Below are 23,825 nucleotides of genomic sequence, written 5' to 3'. Positions count from 1 at the left end.
TGTGCCTGGGATGGAACCTAAGGCATTTGGCTTTTTAGCTGGGAAGATAGAATTTGCAAATTAAAAGAATGCTAATCACTTAATGTCCTTGTTTGTTCCTTTATAAACTTTGTGGGCTAGACAGTTAATCAATTATTTGAAATGATGATTCTTGCATTGCTCACATATTAACAGCAGCACGCTAAGAAGTCAGTGGGCAATCTTGTAATAAGATTGTGAAGTGGGTAATAATTTAATTTCTTGCACAGTCTTGCAGAGTATAATACACTGGCAGTCTGTGTGCTGATGCTTATTTTTATTTAATCAAAATTCATAAGTAATATATTTGTATTTTAGTCTAATTGTAGGATGCATGGTTTATTCAGGACATACATTAATGAATAGTTAAACTGCAAAAACAAGCCTTTGGAGGAGGGAACTATGATTTATGTTCTTTGCTTTTTCTGATTTTCTGAAAAGCATTCTTGTCCCATCCTTCAATAAATATTCTTTATCCATTTGGCCTTTTGTTTCAGAACCTACTTAGAGTTTCTCACAGTGGGGGAGATCAGCAATACAGAACCATGATCAAAGTTCGTATTTTTCTTTTTAAAATCTATATGTGGCTAAGAACCTTTAGAGAACTGGTTTATTGAGACTGTATATTTTATAGCTGCTTTCATTTTCTTTGCTGCACAGCTCTAAAATAGAGAAGTTCTGTGTGGACAAAACGTTCACTCTGGAGTTTTTCTGGCGCTGGTCCTATGGTATTAGGTAATGTGCATACCTGAAGTTACTGGAATGCTTGACGCTAGCTTAGTAGTACCCTTTATCTTTTTTATCTAAGCTACTTACTAATACTGTATTTATCAGAAGCTGTAAGATTCACCCAGTCGTCATAATCCAAAAGAAATTAGTCAGGTGTGTGACTCTCAAAACTATGCAGTTCAACTGGACTAAAGCAATGCTGGAGGCAGGATTTTTCAGTCACTGTGTACACAATCAGACACTGAAGCAACCATTATGGTACAGAGAGTTCCAGTAGTTGGAAATAAAAAGTGACCGGGTGAGGAAACGCACTGAACCTTTTATTTCCCTGATTGCTCAGTGTGAGAGTTGCATGAAGATTTTCTTCCATTCCCACCAAATCAGGTACAGTTTGCCCCTATCCTTGGCTTTGCAAGGTGGTTATGAGATCATTTCCTGCCATCTTCAGTGTAAGTCACTATCATGTGAGGTCATTACAAACCCTATAGAAAGACAGTAGTACTGTATACATCTTGTACATCCAGTCCTCAGTTTACTGTTTTTGTAGCAGAGTATCTTGGACAAAGACAGTAAATTCATATTATCAGCCTCTTGCTAAAAGAATTACCAAGAGGGAAGGCACCAACCATGTGTCTTAGTTAAATGCATATTTCTTTATCAGGTATCCTCTTCAGAAAAACAGCAGTGATTACACACAAGCTGGGTGCGACAGGGATTGAGGGGGACAGAGTGGCAGATGTGGGCTGCTCTGAGTCCTGTCAGGAAGGAATGATTAATGAACACCAGCTCCAGCTGAGGCTAACCTTTGGAGAGCTGAGCAGGACATCTGCAGAACTGTCAGAGCTCTGACAAGGACAGAGCTGAACAACCAATTATTCCACCATCACTAAGGTGTGCTGTCAGTTTAATCCCAGCCATTCACTTAGGCAAGGACAGGGAAATTTCTCCTTTACATAGCACCACTATGTTGTGACCTTAACTATTTCAGTACTGCTGAGGGGAAACATGGGGCAACAGAATTTTTAAGCTCCATATATACGAGATCTCTTACAGTTTGAGTATGTGTAGGGTAGACAAACACTCAGTGTTAAAAGCTCTTGTGCAAAAAATAATAGTAGTCGCTCACTTCAGAACTGCAATGACATGCAGGAACTTTTGGAATTAAAAATAAATGATAGATACTGAGTTGGATATTCCTGCAGGTGGACCAGTAATAGTTACCGATATTGTCAGAGGTTTGTAGTGACGACATAATCTGGAATTGCTAACACATTGGGACTTTTCTCAGCATCCCCTGTGCTACCACTCTGAGCTGTGTTTGTCCTCCGAAGGAAGCACAAGAAAGCCGAGTATTGTTCTGGGATGGTTGTCAATAGGTATTCCAGAGACCTTTCTGTTTTTAAAGACTATTAGGAGCTTTTCAGTTGGCTAAGTGGGAGCCGGAGTCAGCTGTGAAGTGTGAGGAGATCTTTTAGTACAGGTTCAGCTGCAAACACGTACCTGATACTCACAGAAGTCATCTGGATCCTCCAGTAAGCTTATGGACCTTATTACAGGCCTCAGTGCAGCAAGTAAGCTTTCAGCCATGTGCTAGACTTACAGCCTGCACAGTCGGAAAGTCTTTGTACTGCTCAGAGTTTCCTAAGTAAGTTCTGCGTGGATTGCATGCGAAAACAGATTTCTCTTTCTTACACATCTTCCTCCTGCCATGTGGCAAACTGTTTGAGAACTGAGGAAGCTGCAGGCACAGGAGTCTGGAGCATGATGGCTACAAGAATGTTATGTGAGTCATATGTGATAAAACATGTCATGTGATAAAATATTATGTGAGTCACCTGTGATAAAATGCTTCGGCATTGCCTCAGGTGTCTTGAGTGGTGGGAAAGGAAATCGAGTACTTTCAGGCAGTTGATTCAAATCTTTATTGTTCTGAGCAGAAGTTGTTAAGAGCCATAAACAGTTTTTGAAGTTGCTTAATCTTTGTTAAAATGTCCTCAGAGTAAGCGTTCTGTTTTCAGTTAGGCCATGTGATGAGAGGTTCCAAAATACCTGTAACATTGAGGGGAAAATTGGCCCAGTTTTTTTTAATGACTCGTGCTGGGCAGTGTTTTACTTTGCAGCCTGCCCTTTTGTTTTCAGTGGAGCAGTTCTAGAGTGGAGTGCTACTCACAGAAGGTGAGGGCGTAACGCTACTGCAACCAGAAGCGGTGGAGGTTGAGGTACTACTCTCATTCATAATTTTGTCTAGCTGTATACTAATACTATACAAGACATAAAGATGAACCAATCCCTTTGTCAAAGATGAGCCTAAAACGTTCACCAAGACAAGAAAGGACTTACTGAAAGAGTGGTGAGCTTTATTAGGGTGAAGGTGGCATTCAAAGTCAGACCTTTGCTTTTATTTTTGTGATACAACACGGTTCTAGAGTTGAGATGTCTTCTGTTCTTGATGTGCTGTGACTTATAAAGGCCTTAAAATGCCTTTTCAGCTGAAGATTTACAAGGAGCCCAGATACTGAGATATCTGACAGACATGAGAACAGGTCTGCCTTTGCTCTCATGCCTTGCCTCCTTTAGACTATAGGTTGTCATTTTTTTGCAGGATTTTAGGAGCTGATGATCCAGTTTGTGTTTTGCTGAAAAGTATCTGTTAAAATCCTATCATGTAGTTCAGAGAACTGTCACAGATACCCTCAGTACTATTGAGAAAACTGCAAGTGGATGGGGGAAAAAAAGGCAGCCTCACTACAGCTCTGGGAAAAAGCTGCAGCATGGCCTTGTCTTACTGACTTTCTGTGGTCTTTTTGTGCTTGGTGGGCACAAAGACTGTAATTGCCATGGCATCTCTATTCCTAGATTCTCACCGTAAACCTGGAAGTTGGCCGCTCTTGATCAGGACATAGTTCGTAATTGTTTTTAACTGGGAAGTATGCTCCTGTCACAGAAAGAGGACATTAAAAAATTCTGAAAATTCTTGAAGTAGGATTTTGCAGTAAAACAAGAGACATCTTACTCATTGGAGATTAACTCCAGTGCACGTCAGCCGTAAAAAGAGGATAAAAGCATCGCTGTACAGAAACCAGCTTTAAAATGGTGGAAAACCCTTGGATTTCCTTTCAGGGCAGCTTTGCTGCGCTGAACTTTGAGAAAATCTTCTCAAACAGTCTGCTGAAAAATTACACAGAATATGACTGTAACCCATGTGTATGTTTCTTCCACCTTGTAAATTTTATCACTGTCCTAATTTCCACGTGCATGTTGCATTTCGTATACTGCAACCCTATTCCTGATTGGGAAATACAGGAAAGAACCATACCAAACAAAAGAATGCACACAGATCTGTAAGTATGTATATGCCAGCAACCTGCAGAAATGCATAATATATCCTCTGTATCACATTAAAAGGCTCTTTAAGACATGGGGATACGTTTATCCTCTAAGGCTATTGAAATTTTTTCCCTCAATTTCAAATAGCCTCAGTGCTCTTGTACAAGATGTACTTTAGGTCTGGTATGTCAAAGAGACTGCATGGATATCAGGCTTGAATATTGATTATTTGATGCTGAATTGCAACCCAGAAATGTTGAAACAGCATGTATGTAAAGCAGTGTTTTCAAAGATAAGGTTAAAGCCAAAGTGATGGCTTTTCCTGCTCAGAAATGGATTAAATCTGAAATTCCAACATTAACTTCCCTTGCTCTGCGAGACTTGTCTTTGCGAATGAATTTGTTAGTTACCTTCTATTCTTTTTTTATTTGTTCGTTTGTTTATTTGTTTTCATTTATCTTCCCCTTGTGCTTCCTGATTATATTTGCAGAGCACACAGTATTTGCCACGGTCTTGACTGGGAGCTTTACTACAACAGAGCAACACAGGAAGTAAGAGATTTTTTGTTTTCAGTTAATTTTCTAAAATTAATCACAAAGCCATAAAATTGTGGAATACTACTCGTTTTATCCTAAGTTAGTTATCTGAGGAGATGAGAGAATTGATAGGCACATGATACCTAGACTTCCTAGTTTATATTCTCTTTCTGATTTTTACGTTAAAGAGGATCATGTAGAATTCAGAGTACAGAAAAGAAGCATTCTAGAAATACCGTGTACACATTAGCATCTGAATTTGAGAACGCTGTTAGTGCAATAGGTAGTGCAGAATCTGTGACATTTCTAGAAAAATCTGCTCAAAACCATTTGAACATTTAAGCTAGAGAGGATAACAATGGCATTGTACTCTAGTTTGTATCTAGAATTTAGAGACAAATACTATTTTAAAATGGTGATAAATGGGCTAATTTAAACTCACGTAACGCATCACAGCGCTATTTTTACTGTCAGTGAATTCAGTCACCTTAACGGGAAAAAAAGCTTCTTTTATTTTGTAAGATTCTGCAGAAGGAGTCAGTGCAGTAGCAGGTCTAGGCTTTACTAAACAGGGATATTACACATTCATAGAGGAGAAGTGAGTATTTAGGATTCAGTACATCCCATCATCTGACATGTTATTAATATGTTCAACTAAAAGTCATGCCAGCACAGCAGGCTTATAGTCTCATCCTCCTCCTGGAAAATAGCAGCCACCTCATTTCCCTTAAAACACTTTCTTCCCACAGTTGGGTAGTATAATTAGGATTTCAGCAATGGTAATCAAAGTGATCAAAACGGAAAGTATAGAAATTAGGCTTTAAATGAAGCATAATGCATCATTTAATATATTTCCCCTACCCTTCCTCTTCTTTTTTAGGATGTCTTAGGTGACTCCTGCCTGTTCAGGCAGTGTGGTGTGCTCAGCATAGTGCCGTCTGCCTTGGAAGGGACGAGGCATGCTCTGCCTAGTTGTGGAATTCACTACATTTTGCTTACCTTGGCAAAGCTTAAAACTGCAGTTTAAGAGTGAATTTGAATGTATTTCTCTCAGCCTACAGTTACGTTGCGTGTTGTGGAGCAAGTGTAGGTTGCTTTGCTCCTAGGTAGAGCTTGCCTTGCATCCACTCATCTCTCTAAAGAAGTACAATGAATTAGTGAGGATTTAATAAATTGGTTTAATTTAACCCTTATTTTATCCTGTCAGCTGCAGTGCTTCAGATGCTTATTTTTCTGGCCTCTTACCTTACGAATTATTAAGACCCAATAGTTTGGCCAAGCTTGGTGAGCTATTTATAAAGAGGTCTGTGTGGGCAGAGGTCCACTGTCTGGTGCTGATAGGTAAGCAGGAGGCCAAGGGTGTACAATGAGAGTTGGTGTGATGCACGCCGTGAGTTGGTTGGGGAAAAGTACAGAGTATACTCATGCTTAAACATATTTCAGAATATGCTCTTTTTATGTGGAAAAGAGTGCAGAGTTAATAGATCTATTGACAGAAATAGCAGATGCGAAGATATCTGTTATTCATGAAATGGCAGGTGCCCAAGTGAAGTTTGGGGCATTGCAATGGAAATTCAAGTAAAACGTTCCAAAAAGTCAAATTTCCATTTCCTTTGACCTGCTGTATCTCAATTGCTAAAAGAGTCTTACTCTGAGGCTGGGGAATAGAAAAAAGGTAGAAAGCGCATTCTGGCTCTCTCATGGTAGAAAAATTGTTTCTTAGTATAAATGTTCATAAAGTTTGCAGAATAGATCCTTACACTCTATTTATTTGCATCACAAAAGCTACAGTAAAGTAATGCCAAGGGTTCAAGAAAAGCTTTCACAGATAAACCTACTAATCTTCGTCTTGTAGGAAAGATTTTCAGAGTGAGTTGGCAGGATGCATTTAAAGGAGTTATGACTGGTACTCTGCTGTCCACACCTGATTATCCAGATTCACCAAGGACAGCAGTTGGTATGAGCAGAGGCAGAAAGGGATTCAGGGAGGGATCATGTTGATTCATTTTGATTCTTGTGATCTGGCTGGACAGGAGTCCCATATAGTCTTGCAGACACCCTGCACTCATCTGCTGCAGTGTTCTGAGGGGGAGTTCTGATGATGAGATTTCAAGCATGTAAGTTTCCTTCTTGAATTCCTGACTTGCTTTCTGCTTTTTTTGTTTGCTTTTTTATTTTACAGGATCTTTGTGTAAAGCTTAGATCTGAGGCTCAGCAACACAGCACGTTAAGAAAAGTGAATGTGATCTGCTTCTCTGGAAGTAAAGCTTTCCCAATCAGACGAATGCTAGCATTCAGTGAGGTTCTAAAAGAGAGAGAATTTCTGTGTACTTGCACCTGGAGCTGAGAGTCAAATGAACATGGCCTCCCCTCCCCTCAAGCCTTGTTATACATATGCGAACATGTACAGCTCCCTACTTCATATAGAAAATCTCTGTAAGAGGTAATTGCTGTTTAAACAAGAGTTGCAGCTGGATGTGAAGATTACTGCATAAAGAAAAGTCTTTGCTGTTGCGTGAAACCAAATTCCGATGATTGTATTGGTGTCCTTTAGCCATAAACAGCTATTCCAAAAAAAAAAAAAAAAAAGAGTGTTCTTTTCAAATGAATTCATATTTTCAAATTTTTTTAAGATCCATTTGTAATTACCAATTACCATTATCATTACTCGTTTCTAGAGAGTGGTACTTTTTTTTTTTACATAACCTTTTTCTGAAAGTTTATTTCGGATTATATCCCCCCCACCCCTCAAAAAAATTAGTTTTGCATTAAAAACAAACTGTCTTAAAAATAAGTTTCCTCTGAAGTTACCCCTATTGGAGAGGACAAATTAACAGAAATTCACTAATTTGTTTTATGAAATGTTTACCAATTTTTCCATGGAGAGTATTGTTTGCTGTTGGAAATAGTAGTGTTTTAGCCCTGTATGCTTTTGTTTAAAAAAAAAAAAAAAACAAACCCTCAGGTGAAAAATTTCAGACAACATTTAAAGGATTTGGTTTTCTCTTTAGTTCAGTGAGACTGTATGCGACTGCAGGCTGCATTTTCAGTGCGAGATAAGTGGATTATTTCCTAGAAGAACTGCCATTTCTCTTAACATATACTTGTTCCAAACCTGCAAAAGGTCAAAGAACGCCACCGCCACTGAGAGCAGTGGACAAGCCTCTTATTAATTACTGCTGGGGAAAGTTGACTTAAATCCTCCTAAATGAATTAAGAAAGGTAAATCTATTGACTACTCCACAGGTTGCTTGCTGGCCTTCTCTTTTTGACAGAAGAAGATAAATACAGGGCTGCCTCCTCCAGTCTGGTTAATAAATATTCACTGAGACACCTTACAGAGAGATCTGATCTGGATTCTGGAGACATCAGGCAGCCTGACTGAACCATGGAGATTGAGATCAGCAGAAGGTAATCAGTTTAAACCCCAAAATTGTATGAAGTTTGTTTCTTATCATCTGAAATAATATTTAAGATAGGAATTTTTCCTTTGGTCACAAATTTGAGAAGCATCAGATACGAAACTGTGAGTATTTTGAAACGAAGCAGGTGTGGAATTCTGTCCGCTAATGAGGTGAGCTGCTTCAACTTGAGACTAGCACTGCTGTGGACAGTATGATATAGCCTTCAGTTCTGAAGGGCTGAAATGGGGCTGCTTCCTTTTTTATGTGGGATCCTAGCAGTAAATATTACACAAGCTTCCTCTTTCTTTATGGCTGATCTAAGAAAAGTCTCTGCCAAGAAATGTTCCGCTAGGCCTGCCTCCATTCGCTGTGTACATAGCCTGTACTAATTTATTGAGTAGAGCAAGCACTATGTGTTTTGTTGTGTGTTCTATTACACAGAAGCACATCCACGCAAGAGAACTTCATCTCTAAGATCAGTATGATTGAGGAGTTCAGATTGTACTTTTCTTTACAGTACCTCTGCTCTGCAGCCTCTTGCTAGCCCAGATGTTGCGTTTATATCTTTTTGGTATTCTCCTTAGGAAGTTTTTCCCTTGGAGCTTTGTTTGTTTGTTTGTTTGTTTAATGAAGTATTCAGCAAATAGCTGACCCATACACCTTTGGCTCCTAATACGTTTTCAAGAACATTGTGATCATTACCTTGGTTCTTGCTGTACAGCATGGTGCTTCCTTCTACTTGCTTGCAGAATTTCCCTGCAAAAATAGTTCATTCACTGAGATTTCTTTCTTCAAAACAGGTGGTACTTCCTTGCTGTTTTTTGTGCGTCAGTTGAAATTGCTCTTTCAGTTAGATTTGAGGAATTTGAAGAAGATACCTGAAGCGGAATACAGAGAAATAGGGAGAAAACTGCAGATGGGAAGGAGACAGGTTTTGTATCTCTCCACTTGGTATAATCAGTTTAAGACAGATCTTCTTTTCCGCTTGGGGATTGCTTCCTTTCTGCTGTCCCTACTTCTGAAATGACAGGGAGGTGGACCATTTCTAGATAAAAAGAAAGGCCTCTTCTCCCCTTCCAGACTCTTATAAGAGCCAGCAACATTTAATGTATATAATGAGTATAATTGATTGAATTTAGGCAGAATTTTGATCTCTTTTTACCACTAATTTGGGGGAAATACGAAAACAAAATTAAATCTGTTTCTTCACCATTGTTTGATTTAAAAGTTAGTCCTAGAGCAACTCTTACGTAGTAGAAACTAGGAAGGAAGCACTTAAGTAGCCTAGCAGGTGATATTCATTTGTTCTTTCTGGACAGCTGAGGAAGCTGATGGTGATCCCTGCACGACAGAGATGAGAAGGCAAATGCAGTTTCCTCTGACCAGAAAAAGAAAATGTAACTGCTGCCTGGAACGTTAGGGAGCAGTTACTCTGTAGTACTGGTAAGTGACTCATGCTGCCCAAATAATACTGTTTTTGCCCAAATAATACAGATTTTTGCAGCATGGTCTACTTCCCAGTCAGAGTTGGTCCATCTTTGCTAGATAATTTATATTGCAACTTCATTTTATCATATTAATATAAGAATTATATCTGTGTGTGATGTATTGCATTATCTTAAGTTCTGAAAATTTGGCCTTAAAATTATGAATACATGTTAAAATACATCTATCATTTTAAATCTATTCGTTTTTTCTCTTTTAACGTACAGCCTATTAATTTACTTTTTTTTTTTTTTTTAGGTAATGACTGGTTTATTAAGGTTAAAGAAATAAAATGCATGTGAGGTTCTCGTGTATTTAACAGAAAAACTCAACGTAGAAGTTGTGTTCTACCTTTCACTTTGAAAAACATTATGCAGTTGAGAAGCTCTGTCTTTGATTTTTGTCTCATGAGACCACAACACATAAAGACTAGAGTTTCACAGTGGAAGAGAGAGGTGAGGAGGTTAAGTAAATTTTCTTTGTGTAGTTCCCATTAAGCTTCAGAGTTACAGAACGAAATTTCCTGTAGGCTAGTGTGGATACAGGTGTTGGTTTGAGGTTAGTAAAAGTCGTACCTCATCTCTCAAAAGTCTCCTGTGAAATGAGATCAGCAAAATTCAGGCAAATCGTTTGAGAGGAAAGGAGCCCCACTTAAACATCATATTATCCCAATAATCCCATTCCAGAGCAGTCATTCTATTATTTTAAAGGTCTTCCGATTGTGATATTTTAAAGTTTTAGTAATATTTGATTGAAGAAAGTAGAGCAACTATATCTAAAAGGTTAAATCCTATTTACAGAAATTTCTTTGTTTTAAAAAATAAAAAGAAATGATTTAAAACTACAAAGTAAATTCTCATGGCACGTTTGATAGGGTCTTTCTTAGTGTGTGTTATGTATTGAGCCTACTACTCTCACTTGAGGCAGAATCTTAGGTCTATTTTAATGATCACCACCAAGGAAGAAACATTGTTTCTTTTCTGAGAGGACATTAGATTGAATTCAGAGAAAGAATAACAGGTGCTTTCAAAAAAATACAGCTCTACTGCATTGTTGTCTTATATTCATTTTCAAATGCCAATAAATAGATTGTATTGACCTACTTATATTATTTTAAGGATTCTGATCACCACCAACTCATAACCCCAGTGAGAGTTGGGGAAGGTTCAAGAATGTATGGAAATTGGTGTATTTGTAGTAAGTGAATAGTACGTGCGGAAAATAGCATCATTTTAAAACGTAAATATTTATTGCCTCTTTGTACACAGAGAAGTATGACATTAGGGAAACCTTCCCCTCCCTAGCTATTGTCTCCTATTAAATAAATCCTTTGATGGGAGCAATTTCAGTTCATGTCATGCATTGTATAAAAGTCTGCAAAATGTTATAGAGTTATTTTCAAAATATAGCACATTTGCTTTCAGTGTGTCATACAAACGTTAGTTTCCTTTATTTCTGTTAGCTAAAGACAGTAGTAGCCACTACCGAACTGTAGGTGTCTTTAGGCTATCCTTATACTCAGCTGTTCAGCTGCAGGCATCAATGCCATATGATATTTCAGGATAGCAAGTGATTAAAAAAAAAAATCTCTTAGAAGCACAGTCTCTCTTTTTTTTCCTTCTTTTTTTTTCTTTTTTAAAATAGTTCCGAAAAGAATCGAAATGGTGCTGATTGGAAAGAACATCCAGCTAGCCCTTTGCAAGTGTAGATGAGGAAATTCTTCAATACCATTTTCCATTGCTTCATTCTTTACTGTGTGACATTGCTTAGAAACCGATTTAAAAAATAAATTGAATTAAGTTGCATTTAAAAATCATGTCAGAAAATAGTTTCAGTTTTGCACTGTTACTTCTTCGAGTTTTCTTTGATCTCCTTTGATGTTTCTGTACACAGGAAATTTATGTTTTGGATGCTGTGATAGAGATTTTACCAAGTCCCTGGGGTAGGTTGCAGTCTATTCGGAAGACTGCAGCGTAGTGATAATTCTAGAATATTCATTTTCCCCTTTAAGTTGGATTTTTGCATTGTATCTCTGTGCAGTACACCAGCAGGTATATTAAAGATATTCAGAAAGGTGGGGAAGCTAGAGAAAGGTATCTTAGACTACCTCTTCTAGGGAGAAGATTCTTAACAGAAAAACTTTAAAATAAACGGTAAGGAAAACAGGTTTAGTGAAGTTAGAAATTTTGTGGTATTTGCATCTACTTTAGCCATATCAGACCTGTATAAAATGTAGCTGCATGGGTTACATCCATCAGTGGGTGAGGTAGGACCCGCAGGGCAAGACGATTTTACCCATCTTTTCAAATAGCTTTGCGCAGTCAGTACTTGAGGTAAACTTTACTTCTGCTTCCTACAGTGCAGTTCAGATGGGAAATGGGAAGGCAATGGTTTGTTGCAAGCCCTTAAGGCCTCTTGTCAGTGTTTTACTTCAGGATCACAGACACATTGACTTAAATAAGGTATTACCGGCAAACTTCAGTCATTTGTCTATTCCTGGCTTTGCTATTAGAAAGCAGTAGAGAGCTGATAGGGAGAAAAAAAAAATGTTTTGAAGGTGTTTGGGGGGACAGGAGGAGGGAGTTGGTAGCAGTGTTACCAGATTGGTTTTAAGAATGAAATAAGATTTCTTTTAAAATGCTGTCTTGGTACTTAGGATGGTCCCTGATGGCAGTGCCCCATACCTATATAGAAATATAAGACTGTTGACTCTCTCAGTTTTGCTTAAAGCCCTGTGTCTTGTCATTTAAAAATTCTGTAAGTACTTACATCAGAATTGCATTAAATTAGTGCCTCTTGCACCAGAACATACAACACTGCAGTTTAAACAGCTGTAATCACAACTTTAAGATAGAAAATTCCTTTTTTTTTTTTTTTTTTTTTATAATTGCCATTGAATTCTAGGTATGCCTTTTAGTATAAATTACCGTTTATCATTGCATTCTCTGCCAACAACAGCAAATCTCACCACTCAGTTTCAGACTTATACGTCAGAAACACCCTCTGATGAAAACAAGATCAACTCTCCTAGGTAATGGCTGCCATTTACCCCCAACCTGGCAGAGGGCAGGACATTTAAATGTATCACTAGCTTAAAGGGATGTAGATGTCCATGGCCTTATGCCTCAAACTGATGGTGGGTCTTGGTAGCGCTTGAGTCCAGTCTTTGTTTTCTGAGGATGGAAAAGTCTGTGACAGGAAGAAAAAATCTTAAATTGCAAGAAAATTTCTCCTCTGCCGTTCTTGTGGAAGGAAATCAAAACTTTACAGAATCGTGCATTCCATCTCTCATAGATATCTGGAAAGTCCTTTCTCTTTAAAGCCTGGTACCATCATAGCTTGTTCAGACACTCCAGTTGTTTCACTTAGAACTATATGTTCTGCGTATCAGGTATATTTATGGGTGAGTAATCTCTTTTCATAAGCACTTGCAGCTTAGCAGATGAGAGTACAGCCCTGATGTTTTCAACAGAGTTATTTGGATTTGCTCTAAGAAGAAAACACTAAGGAAATACTAAATGAACTTTGTTTTGTCAGAGAGGATTAGATAGTTTGGGTGCCAAAAGAGGACTTTTACTTTAATAACAAAGTTTGCTTCTGGCATTGCTGGGGATTGAGTCTTTTCTCCTGCCTCCTGTTGATTGTTTGTACATACCATGTGGTTACCATGTAGACTAGGGCATTTGGTGTTCATTAGAGTTTCCTTATTCCTTAACAATACAGATGAAGTAGCCACCAAATGAATTAGAATAATTAATTACTGAACACAGTAACACCATTTAGCCCTAAATTTTCACGACTAAGGATCTAGTTCATCACTGAGTGCATAACAGAGCATCATAACTCTTTCTTTTCACCATAAATTGTAATCTGGAATTGTTTTTGTAATGCTAATTGTTTTATCTTCATATATTGTATACTCTTACATAATTTAACTAGTACTGTAGCAGGATTTCCCAAGAATAAAAAAAGCAGGTGCCATCAATGGTAATTTAAATAAGAAAAGACATGTTAAGTGATTCTTCTCTCACTAGTAATAGAAACTAATTAGCTTTGAGCTGCTTTTACGTTTTTTTTGCTGTAACCTGTTATGTTTTATAATTGTGTGGAAAGTAGTTTTGATTTGATCGCATTGTTTGGTGTGAGGGCTCTGCTGAAAGACAGAGGTGTACATAAATCACATATCAGCCTGGCTGTGTGCAGAGGCTGTAGAGGATCAAGAGTGTAAATTCAGATCTTCCAAATAAGCCTTGGAAGTGTTAGCAAAGCTCGTGCCACCGGTCTGAAATATCCCGCTAAACATTTTTTCCTTTAAAACTGGTAGCTAGTGAATGTTTTGATCTGCAGTATTGCTGCTTTGGGCTGATTCTAACCTGATGTAAACTGCTGTGAAGTAGAAATGATTCATTTGGATGAAATTAGTGCAAAATTAGAGAGAAACAGGCCCACATATGGAATGTAGCTATTTTGTTTATGTGTGCGCTAGTGGGGTCACTCAAAGATGCAGATCTTGTGAAGGAGTTGTGGTTTATGTCTGTGTTAAGTAACCTAGCCCAGCCCAAATAAGTGCATGGCTGTGCATAGTTGGTGCTGAGGTTCAAATTACAATACGTTCCAATGGGTTTTCCTTTGGACTTCCTGTAGTCTGATTCTACAGACTTGGATGTCTGTAACTGGTTGGAGTGCATCTTCTGGTTTCTTTCAAAGGAATTCAGTTAGTACGCTCCTCAACAGTTCTGCAGCATGAACTGAAGTACAGTAAATGGGGATGATCAAGTGACTTATTTCAAAAGTACGTTTCTGATACGAACTAAAACGCTAACATACACAGTGACCTTATTAGTGGTGAGAGCAGCTCTGGTTTCGGTCAAATGTAAAACATTTGCTTTTGTTATGTGTTGCCTATTTGCTTATATTTTCAGACCAGAATGATTTTATTAACACTTTTATTTGCATTCCTCATTCCAGAAAAGTTACTAGGTTCCACAGTGTGTCATGTTACTGTTAATATATTTGCCTAAAATTGCGGTCGTATTAATAGGATTTGACTATTTGGGAATCTCAGATGAGTCCTATGCTGTATCTTTTGTGCCATCCTCTGTGTGACTTACAAGCAGTTATTATCCCTTTTAAGTGAATTACTTTTGGAGCCTGGAAGGACTTCCTAATACTCATTTTCTTCTCTTGCTGCTAGGGAATTGTTATATGCAGAAAGAAACATGCCAGATCCTTTTCATTATTGATGGTTGGAGATGGATACCTTTTATTTATAGCTGAATATATTAAAAAAAAAAGTAGAAAAAATAATTCCTTTTTAGTTAAAGTGCAGGTTGCAAAAGGTCTTATTTTCCTGAGGATGTCAATTTTACCTTTAATGTCAAGAATGAAAAATTCAATTATTCAAAAGTGTGCTAAGATGAAAGCAGGATGTATTATGGTCATACTACTCACATATATGAAAAGCAAAATATTTACTATATTTAGAAGCATACAGGCAGTCTGAGATCTGTGTCCTGTTTTCAGCTTTTGGGAGATGCAGCAAGTCCTTCAGCTTTCTGTGTCTCAGGAAACCGGGATGGCATCCTGCATGGGTGAGACTTGCTGTCAATGCAGAGCTTAGGTAGCTTTGCCAGACAGAAATTACAGCTGAGCTATAGCATTGTCTTTTCGTTTGTGGCATGGTGAATCTGCAGTCCAGATACGCTGCTTGTGGGTTATTGAAATTGCGTATTTCTTAAAGTTGTAGGAGAAAAAAAGGGTGACTTAATATTTATATGTTATTTGAGTAACTATAAGGGACTTCCTAGTTATAATATGTGCATGCAGAAGAATCAAACTTAGAACTGTAAATGACATCTTAATTTATGAATGCATGTTTACTGCTAACGTATTTTTGCTAAATAGAATTTTTTTTTTTCTAAAAGATTTGGGTTTAATACATCATAGTTTTTGATTCCAGTTTTTGAATATTCTTTATTGATGGTTTTCCCATCGTTGTCTTTGGTTTTGCCTCTGTGAGCTTTCATTTGAAATGCGACGCTCAATTTGGTTTGTGTTTTTCTCTGCAGGGTGTGTCACAGTAAAGGTATATACCCCCAAGCAGAGAAAACTCCATCTCAAAATACTCGACATAAAATTTACTTCCTGTACTCTTCCCCTCCTGGGCTTACGTTCTTACTGTGACATGATACATTAGGCAGCGCTCCAGTAGTGCTGTAGATTTTTTGATAGGTAACTACAGGCACGTGGAGAATAGACCGGCTATTTCTCTCAGGTGATTCGGCACCAAACAGGTAAATTGTCCTCCTTCCATAACTGAACAGATCACACAAGTGCTCCTGTGAACCAACTGAGTCTTCTCAAATGCATCCTTTTTTCCTCTTAACAAGAAGCTTCTGCTGCTGTCATCACAGCTCCCGAGTTTGCATCAGAGAGCATCAACTTTTCTGACAGTGAAACTCTTTGGTCGTTGATTCTCAGAAGTTACTGCTGAGAGAGCAGAGACTCGGTCCCCCTTTCCCTCTTTGTAAAATAATATAAATGCAGCAGCACCGATTGATTCTTCTCTGCCCTCTAAAATGTAGCGTGCAGGACATGATCTTGTTTGCTTCATCTCCCTTTCCCTTTCCTTCTCCTGTTAGAAGAGCAGTGTAAGGAAAGGATGAGAGTTAACTTTTCTTGCAAAGCCTGTTTGCAGATACGGGGCTATGTGAGAATGAAGAGCCCTATCTTTGGACCAGTATGTTGGTGAGAGCTTCAGGTGCCTCAGAGAGAGTACTCTCTCCATGCAGGGGCTACTAGCAGACTTAACTGTGTATTCTCTGCTGCAGGAGTAAACAGAAAAATTTTCACTCTTTTGTTCTTTCAGTCAGCAATGAGTAGAGAATGCAGCGCTAGTGTTCAACAGATTCATTGTTGTCAATTAAATGTTGAAGAACAACAGTGATATCCAGCATCTAAGCTGAAAATCTGTCAGGAGCTTAGAAATGAATTAGTTATTTCAGATTCTTAAAAGGAATTTAAAATGTTTAAAATTAGATATTGAAGTCTTTTTAACTGTTTTTGATGCTGCCAACTTCCATCAACAGACTCACGATACGTGACTGTCAGTTTCTACGCGAGAATAGCCACGTTGGTCGGATGGACAAAAAGATTACGGTAATGGCATTTTATAAAATGCATATTCCTAATTTCTAGCTTCATAACAAACTTCAGACTAATAGTCATTCATGATTTGCAATTCTTCCATCTATTTTGGATTTATTTCTGGGGTTTTTATTTTAAATTTGACATTATGTATATAAATCTGTGTTATGAGTGGACTTTTCATAAGTACTTAGTGACTGACTACGATCAGATTGAACTGCTTAATTGTGGTCAGTACTGAGCATTCTGAAAACTCAGCTCTACATATATTGTGTAATTTTATTTATTAAAAAAAATTGTTTACCTGCTGATATAACCGTTGACTTTTTCAGTATACAAGCCTGTTCGTGCATGTATCAGACTGATCTGTAGGTAAATCTGTCCCAACAGTCACTGTGCAGGCATGCTACTGAAAATCAGTGTTATCCATTCCAGCTAAGTTTCTTCAAAGGAGGGAAAAAAAAAAGAAGGTGTCATGGAAGGTAAGAAAATGTGAGTAGAAAAGTAGAAAGCATTTTTGGAAGTTAAAACTGTATTCTTCTTCCACTGTTATGAAATGGGTGCGCTTTTTGGCATTTATCCAACCTTAATACTGACTGTCAGAGATGGTTTTCCTTTGGAAGATGAGGGTTGCACATGTTAAAATGAGCTTGTCAGCTCAAAACTCTGGGGAACCACGTCTTTCTGCTAAAGACAACAAAGGTTGTGCACTGCTTATGGCCATGAAATATGACTCAAGCAGCATTTAGATGCTCTCTCTATATTGGCCTCTTTCTGGTATTTAAGAGAACGAATGCTCATACTCTTCTGAATGTACCTCCATACAGTGTTACTTTTGGAGATGTGGAAGGGTTCATGACTTCTCATCTGTGACTCAGCTAATCCTCGTTAATTCGTTTTTAGCTCTTGGGTTGAATGATTCTCAGAGATCTTTTCAAGTTATTTTGCAAGCCATTTTCAGATTCTTAGAATTTTTTTTTCCACTGTAAAGTGTTCTGAGCATATTTGTCCTGATGCTAATGATTCAAGAGCTAAGAGATTCAGTGCCTTATTTAGTCTTTTCATTTAAATATTAAAAAGAAAAAAATTTTAAGAAGGCTTAGGGAAGACCTTACTGCTGTCGGCAGCTACCTGATCAGAGCATACAGAGCCAGACCCTTCTCAGAGAGGTTCACAACAATAAGACAAGAGGGAACGAACACAAGTTGGAACATAGGACATTCCAATTAGATACAGTAAAAAACTTTCTTTACCCTGAGGGTAAATCTCCATCCACGCAGGTGTTCAGAAGACCTGACTAGACTAAGCAGCCTGATGTGATTAGGCCCGCTCTGAGCGGGGGGGCGAACTAGAAGACCTCTAGAGATCCCATTCAACATAACTTACTCTATGATTCTGTGATCCTGTGAAAACACAAAGAGATGGTCTGGTGCGTGAAACACACTACACTGATACAAGTGGTTCTTGATGTGAAGTGTTAAATTCCTTGTTGTTTGTTGTCTAAAAGGATAATTTGAGAGACCTGTGGGATTTAAAGGATATAAGATCTGTACGGGATCTTCAAACTGAACTGCAGAGTGCTTGCTTTTTCTTTTAAATAAATACGTAAAAATCTTATATACCAGAAGGATGAATGGAAGCCACTGCAAAGCCTGAGGATGTATCTGGTCACTGCAAACACAAACAGCCTGGAGTAGCCGTTTCGATCCTTTCTTCCATGGAACATCTTGGAGAAGCAGAAGCTGGTGTGGGATCTGTCACGCATTGTCAAGACACAGTAGTGGAGAGCTTCAAGAGAGAGGGTAGCTAAGAAGGCCACACTGAAATCAGTGTAGTGTATATATCTGCTGTAGACCAGGATCATATTCTTGCAGCTCACAGCTTGCATACTAGTAGTCTTAAGACCTCCTTTTGTTTCCACTCCTGAAAGTGAACTGCATAAGGCTAGTTAAAGTAAAAAAAGAAAGCACTTGAATAGTTCAGTGAACAGTAAGTGGACAGCAATCTAAAAAATGTAATTAGAATCATATTTTCAGCACGTTTGTGATGCTACTTAATTACTTTTATGAGAACTGGGAAAATCTGAAGCTACATACACTTCAATTCAGCATGAACGAACACTTCTGTTTATGCTGAAAAGGATGGTTTTGCTTTCCTCTTGGTAGCGTGGAAGGATGGTCTTGCTTTCCTCTTGGTAGCGTGGGCAGAAAGAAGCGACAGGAACAAGGGGACCACCTCTTCCTGTGGCAGCAAAGACTTGCACCTGTTTAAAGTGAGTATTCACAGGCTTCTTAATTTTTCTGTTACAAGAAATTTCATTTCATTTGCCTTAGACTACACTGCATGAAAGTTTGGAATACTGTGATATGAAAAGAGATACGGCATTCTGGGCTTTGGCAGCCTTCTCAAGAGCTTGCAGTGGGTCTGACTTGATATAAAGGGTCATTTCAGCCTCGGTGAATGAAACAAGCAAATTTGGCAGTTAATACCAAACGAGTTTTTCGGTTTTTTTTTTTTGGGGGGGGGGGGGGGGGGGGGGAGAGCTTATTTACGTACAATAGAATTCACCCTTGCAACTAGAGTAAATGCACTTGGGAACCAAAATGGCTTTTGAGCTGTAGCATTCCCAGCATAGAGCCTAGATGTAATCGTTGAGATACAGAGATCACTTTTTTCGTTTAGGTTAAGCTTAAGAAGAGACAAAGGGAAATATTTGTTGGTTGACCTCTGGCCCCCATCTAAAATAGAGAATAGTGATGAATCTCCAAAGCCTTCTGGCATAGTAGAGTGCTTGGTATTCTATGAAAACCACCATGTATTCCCTAAATAGTTCATTTTGTTTTCTAAAGTTCTGAAAAACTCACTTTATTGAAATGCATGTTGTTGCATCGATTTTTCTAAAATACACCTTGTTATCTTTTCTTTGGTAATTGGTGACTGGTAATGACTTTGGCAATTTAACATGTTCTTGCAGACACTTTTCCCATTCCCCTAGATAACTGAAGTCAAGAGAGAGGGCCTGTCTGTCAATCTCTCATGCCTGTCAACCTGTTTGATTGACAGTTTTTGGTCCCACAATAGAGACCATTTCTGCAGCCCCCGTTCTGTTATTTTCTTCTTTCTTAATACTTGTGGGGGATGGTGTTTGCTTTATAATCTGTATTTAAAATCCAACTTGGAATGAGGCCAGTTTCTAAGAAATTATCACAAAGTCTTGTTAGCTTTGCATCAAGAAAATTCTCTGGAGAGTTTCTTAAGCTGTGATTCCACCTTCAGAAATTACCTTAGCTCAAAAGCGAAGCTTCATTCTTCATCTAGAATCCCCTTCAAAATCCGGCGGAGAGGCTGTGAGGTCTGCCCAGTGTGTTTTGATAAAAAGCTGTAAGAAAAGTTCTTTGTTCATGCTTTATTTTATTTGGGAAATTCTTCCTCGTGGAATAATTGGCACAGAGTTTTCTGCATGTAATGAATGTAGGCAGAATCCCTGAGATAGAGGGCAGGGAAGGGAAGGGTATTGGCATGACAAGGAAAAACTTTATAAAACGGAAAACAAGGAAGAATTCTAGTGAAAAGATAACTCCGTATTTCCTAGTAAAAATGAAAAGTAATCTGTAGTTGCTTATCCCTAAAATTATGTATTCCTCAAAACATCCTCATCAGCTTTGCCTTAATTCCCTTAAAACGCAGTAGGATTATTTCTGATACTTTGAATTGTACTTCAGAATTTAAGACTGTTTCTTACGATGGGTGAAGAGGGATAGAGTGAGGAGAACTCACTTCTGTATTAAAAAAAGAAAATCATCATTTTTGTGAGCGATGCACATTTACCTCAAAAGGGAATTCTTCTAATTCTAAAAATAAGAAATAATTCGAGGGGACTGAAAAACTAGTTGTTAGTACCATGATGTGTGGGAGTAAACAGAACTGCTGTGTCAGGTGAGTGCCTGAAGAATCCGCAATACTGATGTCATTCCACTAAGTGTAATCTCAAAAGAAAGAGCAAGAAAACAAGAGGTGAACTACTTTAAAGGAAAGAATAAGTAAGCAAGTTCACAGTTCACTCTAAACTTGTAACTGGAATAGCAGCATGAACAAAACGTACTTACAACTAAATAGCCCCGTAAAGCCAGAGGTATTCTGATTACTCAGAAAATCATATATATGCTCACAATGCTTCTAGGCCTGGGTACAAATACAGCAAGGGTCTGAGCAGTGAAGTGAAAGCAAATGTTAGTGATAATTTTGGTATTGCCCATTTATTTCACATTCACAGTTTAGAGTTTGAGGATTCTATTGACACATTCTCTGTTACGGACAAATACAAGAGATGGAATTTAGGCTCGGATGCTCTTTGACAGCAACAACAAAATATGCAGCCAATTGAACGTTCCTTTTTTTCAGTTGTTTACTGAAATGTAGGACAAAAAAAAAAAAAAAAAAGAAAAAGACCAAAAGGAAAAAAGTAAAATCTAAGACTAAAGTCATAAAACTAAAATTCTCCTCCTCTGGTATCTCTGTTGTTGTAACATTTGGGTTTGAACATAAAGGATAAAGAAGAGCTAAGTTTGGGTTTATTGTTTTGTATATTAACAAATAGAGTGAACCAACCAGTTCCCAGATACAGTCCAATAAGCTACCGAGGAAATAGAAGTTTATTTCATATATTTATATATGTATATTTATTTATTATCATGAGCTGTATCATGTGTAAGAGGTCCTTATCCGTGTGGGAAGAGTATCGATACCAACCACTTCTATCTCAGGGAAAGTGGTATAGCTTGTAGTAGACTGGGTGTGTGGATATATGTGAATATTCATTTCTTTTACACATGATGTTTCATATGGACCTTGAGATCTTGAGTCCTCTTCATATTATATAGACTATTGCACACCATCAGTTCTTTCAGCACATAGAGCACTCAGGATTTCAAAAGAAATAGTCCCATGTTTCTTCAGTTAAATGCATGATGTCCCTGCTGCAGCTTGTACTTAACCCATCATATTTTGGCCATGTCAGCTGGTGGTGGTTAGCAGACCAGCAATAGCAAAAAAGAGAAATAGCAGTGCGAATGGTGTGCTAGCAGATATTTCGGGGGGGGAAGGGAGGGAGGGAGCAAGTACTTGGAACTGTATAATCTTTGGACTTTCCTGGGGTCCTCATTGCATTGAGTGAGTATAGCTCTACGGGTCAAGAAGAGAAAGTACCTCAGTATGATATGAGGAGTTTTGATGACACATTCTGTGCATCTTGAATATGTTTTCTTGGTTGTCTTTGGATGTTGCTAATGTATTTTTCCAAAGAGCTTCAGTATCTCACTTTGGAAGGTGATACTTTGTCTAACACTGACATGTTTGACAGTGTGCAGCATTCTCATGAATAGTGCAATGCAGAAGGCCTTACCGTATCTGGCTGCCTTTATCTAGCCCTTCATTGATCTACTGGGATTTTTATGTACCTAGTCAGAAGCCTGCCTCAAATTCCACAAATTGGCAGGCACGGGATATCTGAAATAACAAGATTTAAACAGCTTTGTGCAAATTACAGCAGTTTAAGTTAAAACAAATGAATATTTTCTAGAATTTAGATTGGCTAAACAACTGTGACAGTTCATAGCAATCTGAACTTCAGATGAACCTACTCTATGTAATAAAGTAAATTGTCTGATGTCTCACATGCTGTCTTCCCACAGTCTGTCTGGCTAAATGCTCTGCAACTTGCATGTATTTTTTGCAGAAGGAATAGTTAACCTTCTGATTGTCACTGTGTAGGGTACAAGGACAGAAACTCTGATTTTTGAACACAATGAATATATTGATAGATTTATCCCATTTGTTGTACTTATTGGTCATTTCTAAGGACACTAATGAGTTGTTTTCAGGGACTAATGAGAACTGTAACGGCTAATGGATGTTTACAGCATCACAGGGTTGCATCGTGTGATGATGTGAGCGCTAGCTTCGGTCCCTTCAAGTCTTTAATTGGCACCATCAGAGGAGTCTTTAATTATATTTCACCAGACGATAAAAATTGGTGATCCTGCTGGAGTGGCCATTTACTCTCATGGACGCTTTCTTTGAATGCTATAATCTAAGTAATAAATACCTTTAAAAGTCCTTTGAGAACTAATTTTAAAACAGACCTAATTCAAAACCAGATTTTTTCTGTTTCCTCTTTGTTTCTATTAATTGAAACCTCAGATAAAGTTTTCATATCTGTCACTTTGCAAAAAGAATTTCTCAATGTTTGTGTTGATGGGGGATACGGATGAGACTCGCCAGCCTTTGGAAACCATTTCAGTATGTGAATATGTAACTTGGAAGTAAGTTACAACTGTGGGAGATTTATTTAAATCAAAGTTGATTCCATCATTAAGCAGGAAAGATATTTGTTTTACACTTTGAAGTTAATTTTCTAAAGGAAAAAGTTGCCAGTAGATTTTTATGAGTTGTAAGGCATTGATTTCCAATTAAATGCAACGTATATACTGAATTTAGTACTTCATTTTCTTTAGTTGTGGCATATATATTAGTAAGCATTAGAGAAGTTTTAGTTTCATTTTAGTTTAAGTAGGTATTAAAATTAGAGTTAAAGTAATGAGTAATCCTTTTCTTCTTTGCGAGCGATTTTTGTCAAACTGCTTTTGGATGGCAGTTGAGATTCAAGATAGAGAAAAAGAATATTCTTAAATTCTATGTTAGGTAGAACTCCTTCAGTAGAGCTAGGTGAATTTAAAAAAGTGACGAAGCCCTTGCTCACAGCCAAACCCTTTATTTGTATATTTATTTATTTATTTATTTATTTGAAATGTATTGATTTATTAAACAGAGGAAACAATAATTGCAGAAAATGATGTTTTCCATGGTCATAGTCGTCCGGATTTTTAGATAGTTGGAATTGGATTTACCGCTTCTGATTCAGGCATCTAAAAATTGGGCTGGAATTGGATTTACCGCTTCTGATTCAGGCATCTAAAAATTGGGCATGTGGTCTTGGGTAGTTATCTAGGCTACTCACAGTCAGGAAAGCGATGGAAGGTAAGACATTGTCTTAAAGCAGGCTTCCAAAAAGAATGAGATCATTCACCCAGCTGATGTACTTACATGCATTTTATTCTGCAACTGCAGTCACAGTTATTGGGAATTAGGATGCAGTTTACAATCCGATCTAATTGCATGCTGC

General features: G+C 37.9%; 1 protein-coding gene across 1 annotated transcript in view; it reads left to right on the top strand.

Annotated features, from left to right (window-relative positions):
- The first annotated feature begins 15,508 nt into the window (after positions 1–15,508).
- LOC138062027 (uncharacterized) overlaps positions 15,509–23,825 on the top strand; it is a 30,737-nt gene continuing 22,420 nt past the window's right edge. The window contains exons 1-2 of the mRNA XM_068917377.1: positions 15,509–16,657; positions 17,036–17,127. Of these exons, the coding sequence (XP_068773478.1) occupies positions 16,565–16,657; positions 17,036–17,127 (185 nt within the window). The 5' untranslated portion in view covers positions 15,509–16,564. The remainder of the gene's footprint in view (positions 16,658–17,035; positions 17,128–23,825) is intronic.

This window comes from Struthio camelus, chromosome 23 (genome assembly GCF_040807025.1).
Source record: "Struthio camelus isolate bStrCam1 chromosome 23, bStrCam1.hap1, whole genome shotgun sequence".
NCBI lineage: Eukaryota > Metazoa > Chordata > Aves > Struthioniformes > Struthionidae > Struthio > Struthio camelus.
This window is presented reverse-complemented; position numbering and strand designations above follow the sequence as displayed.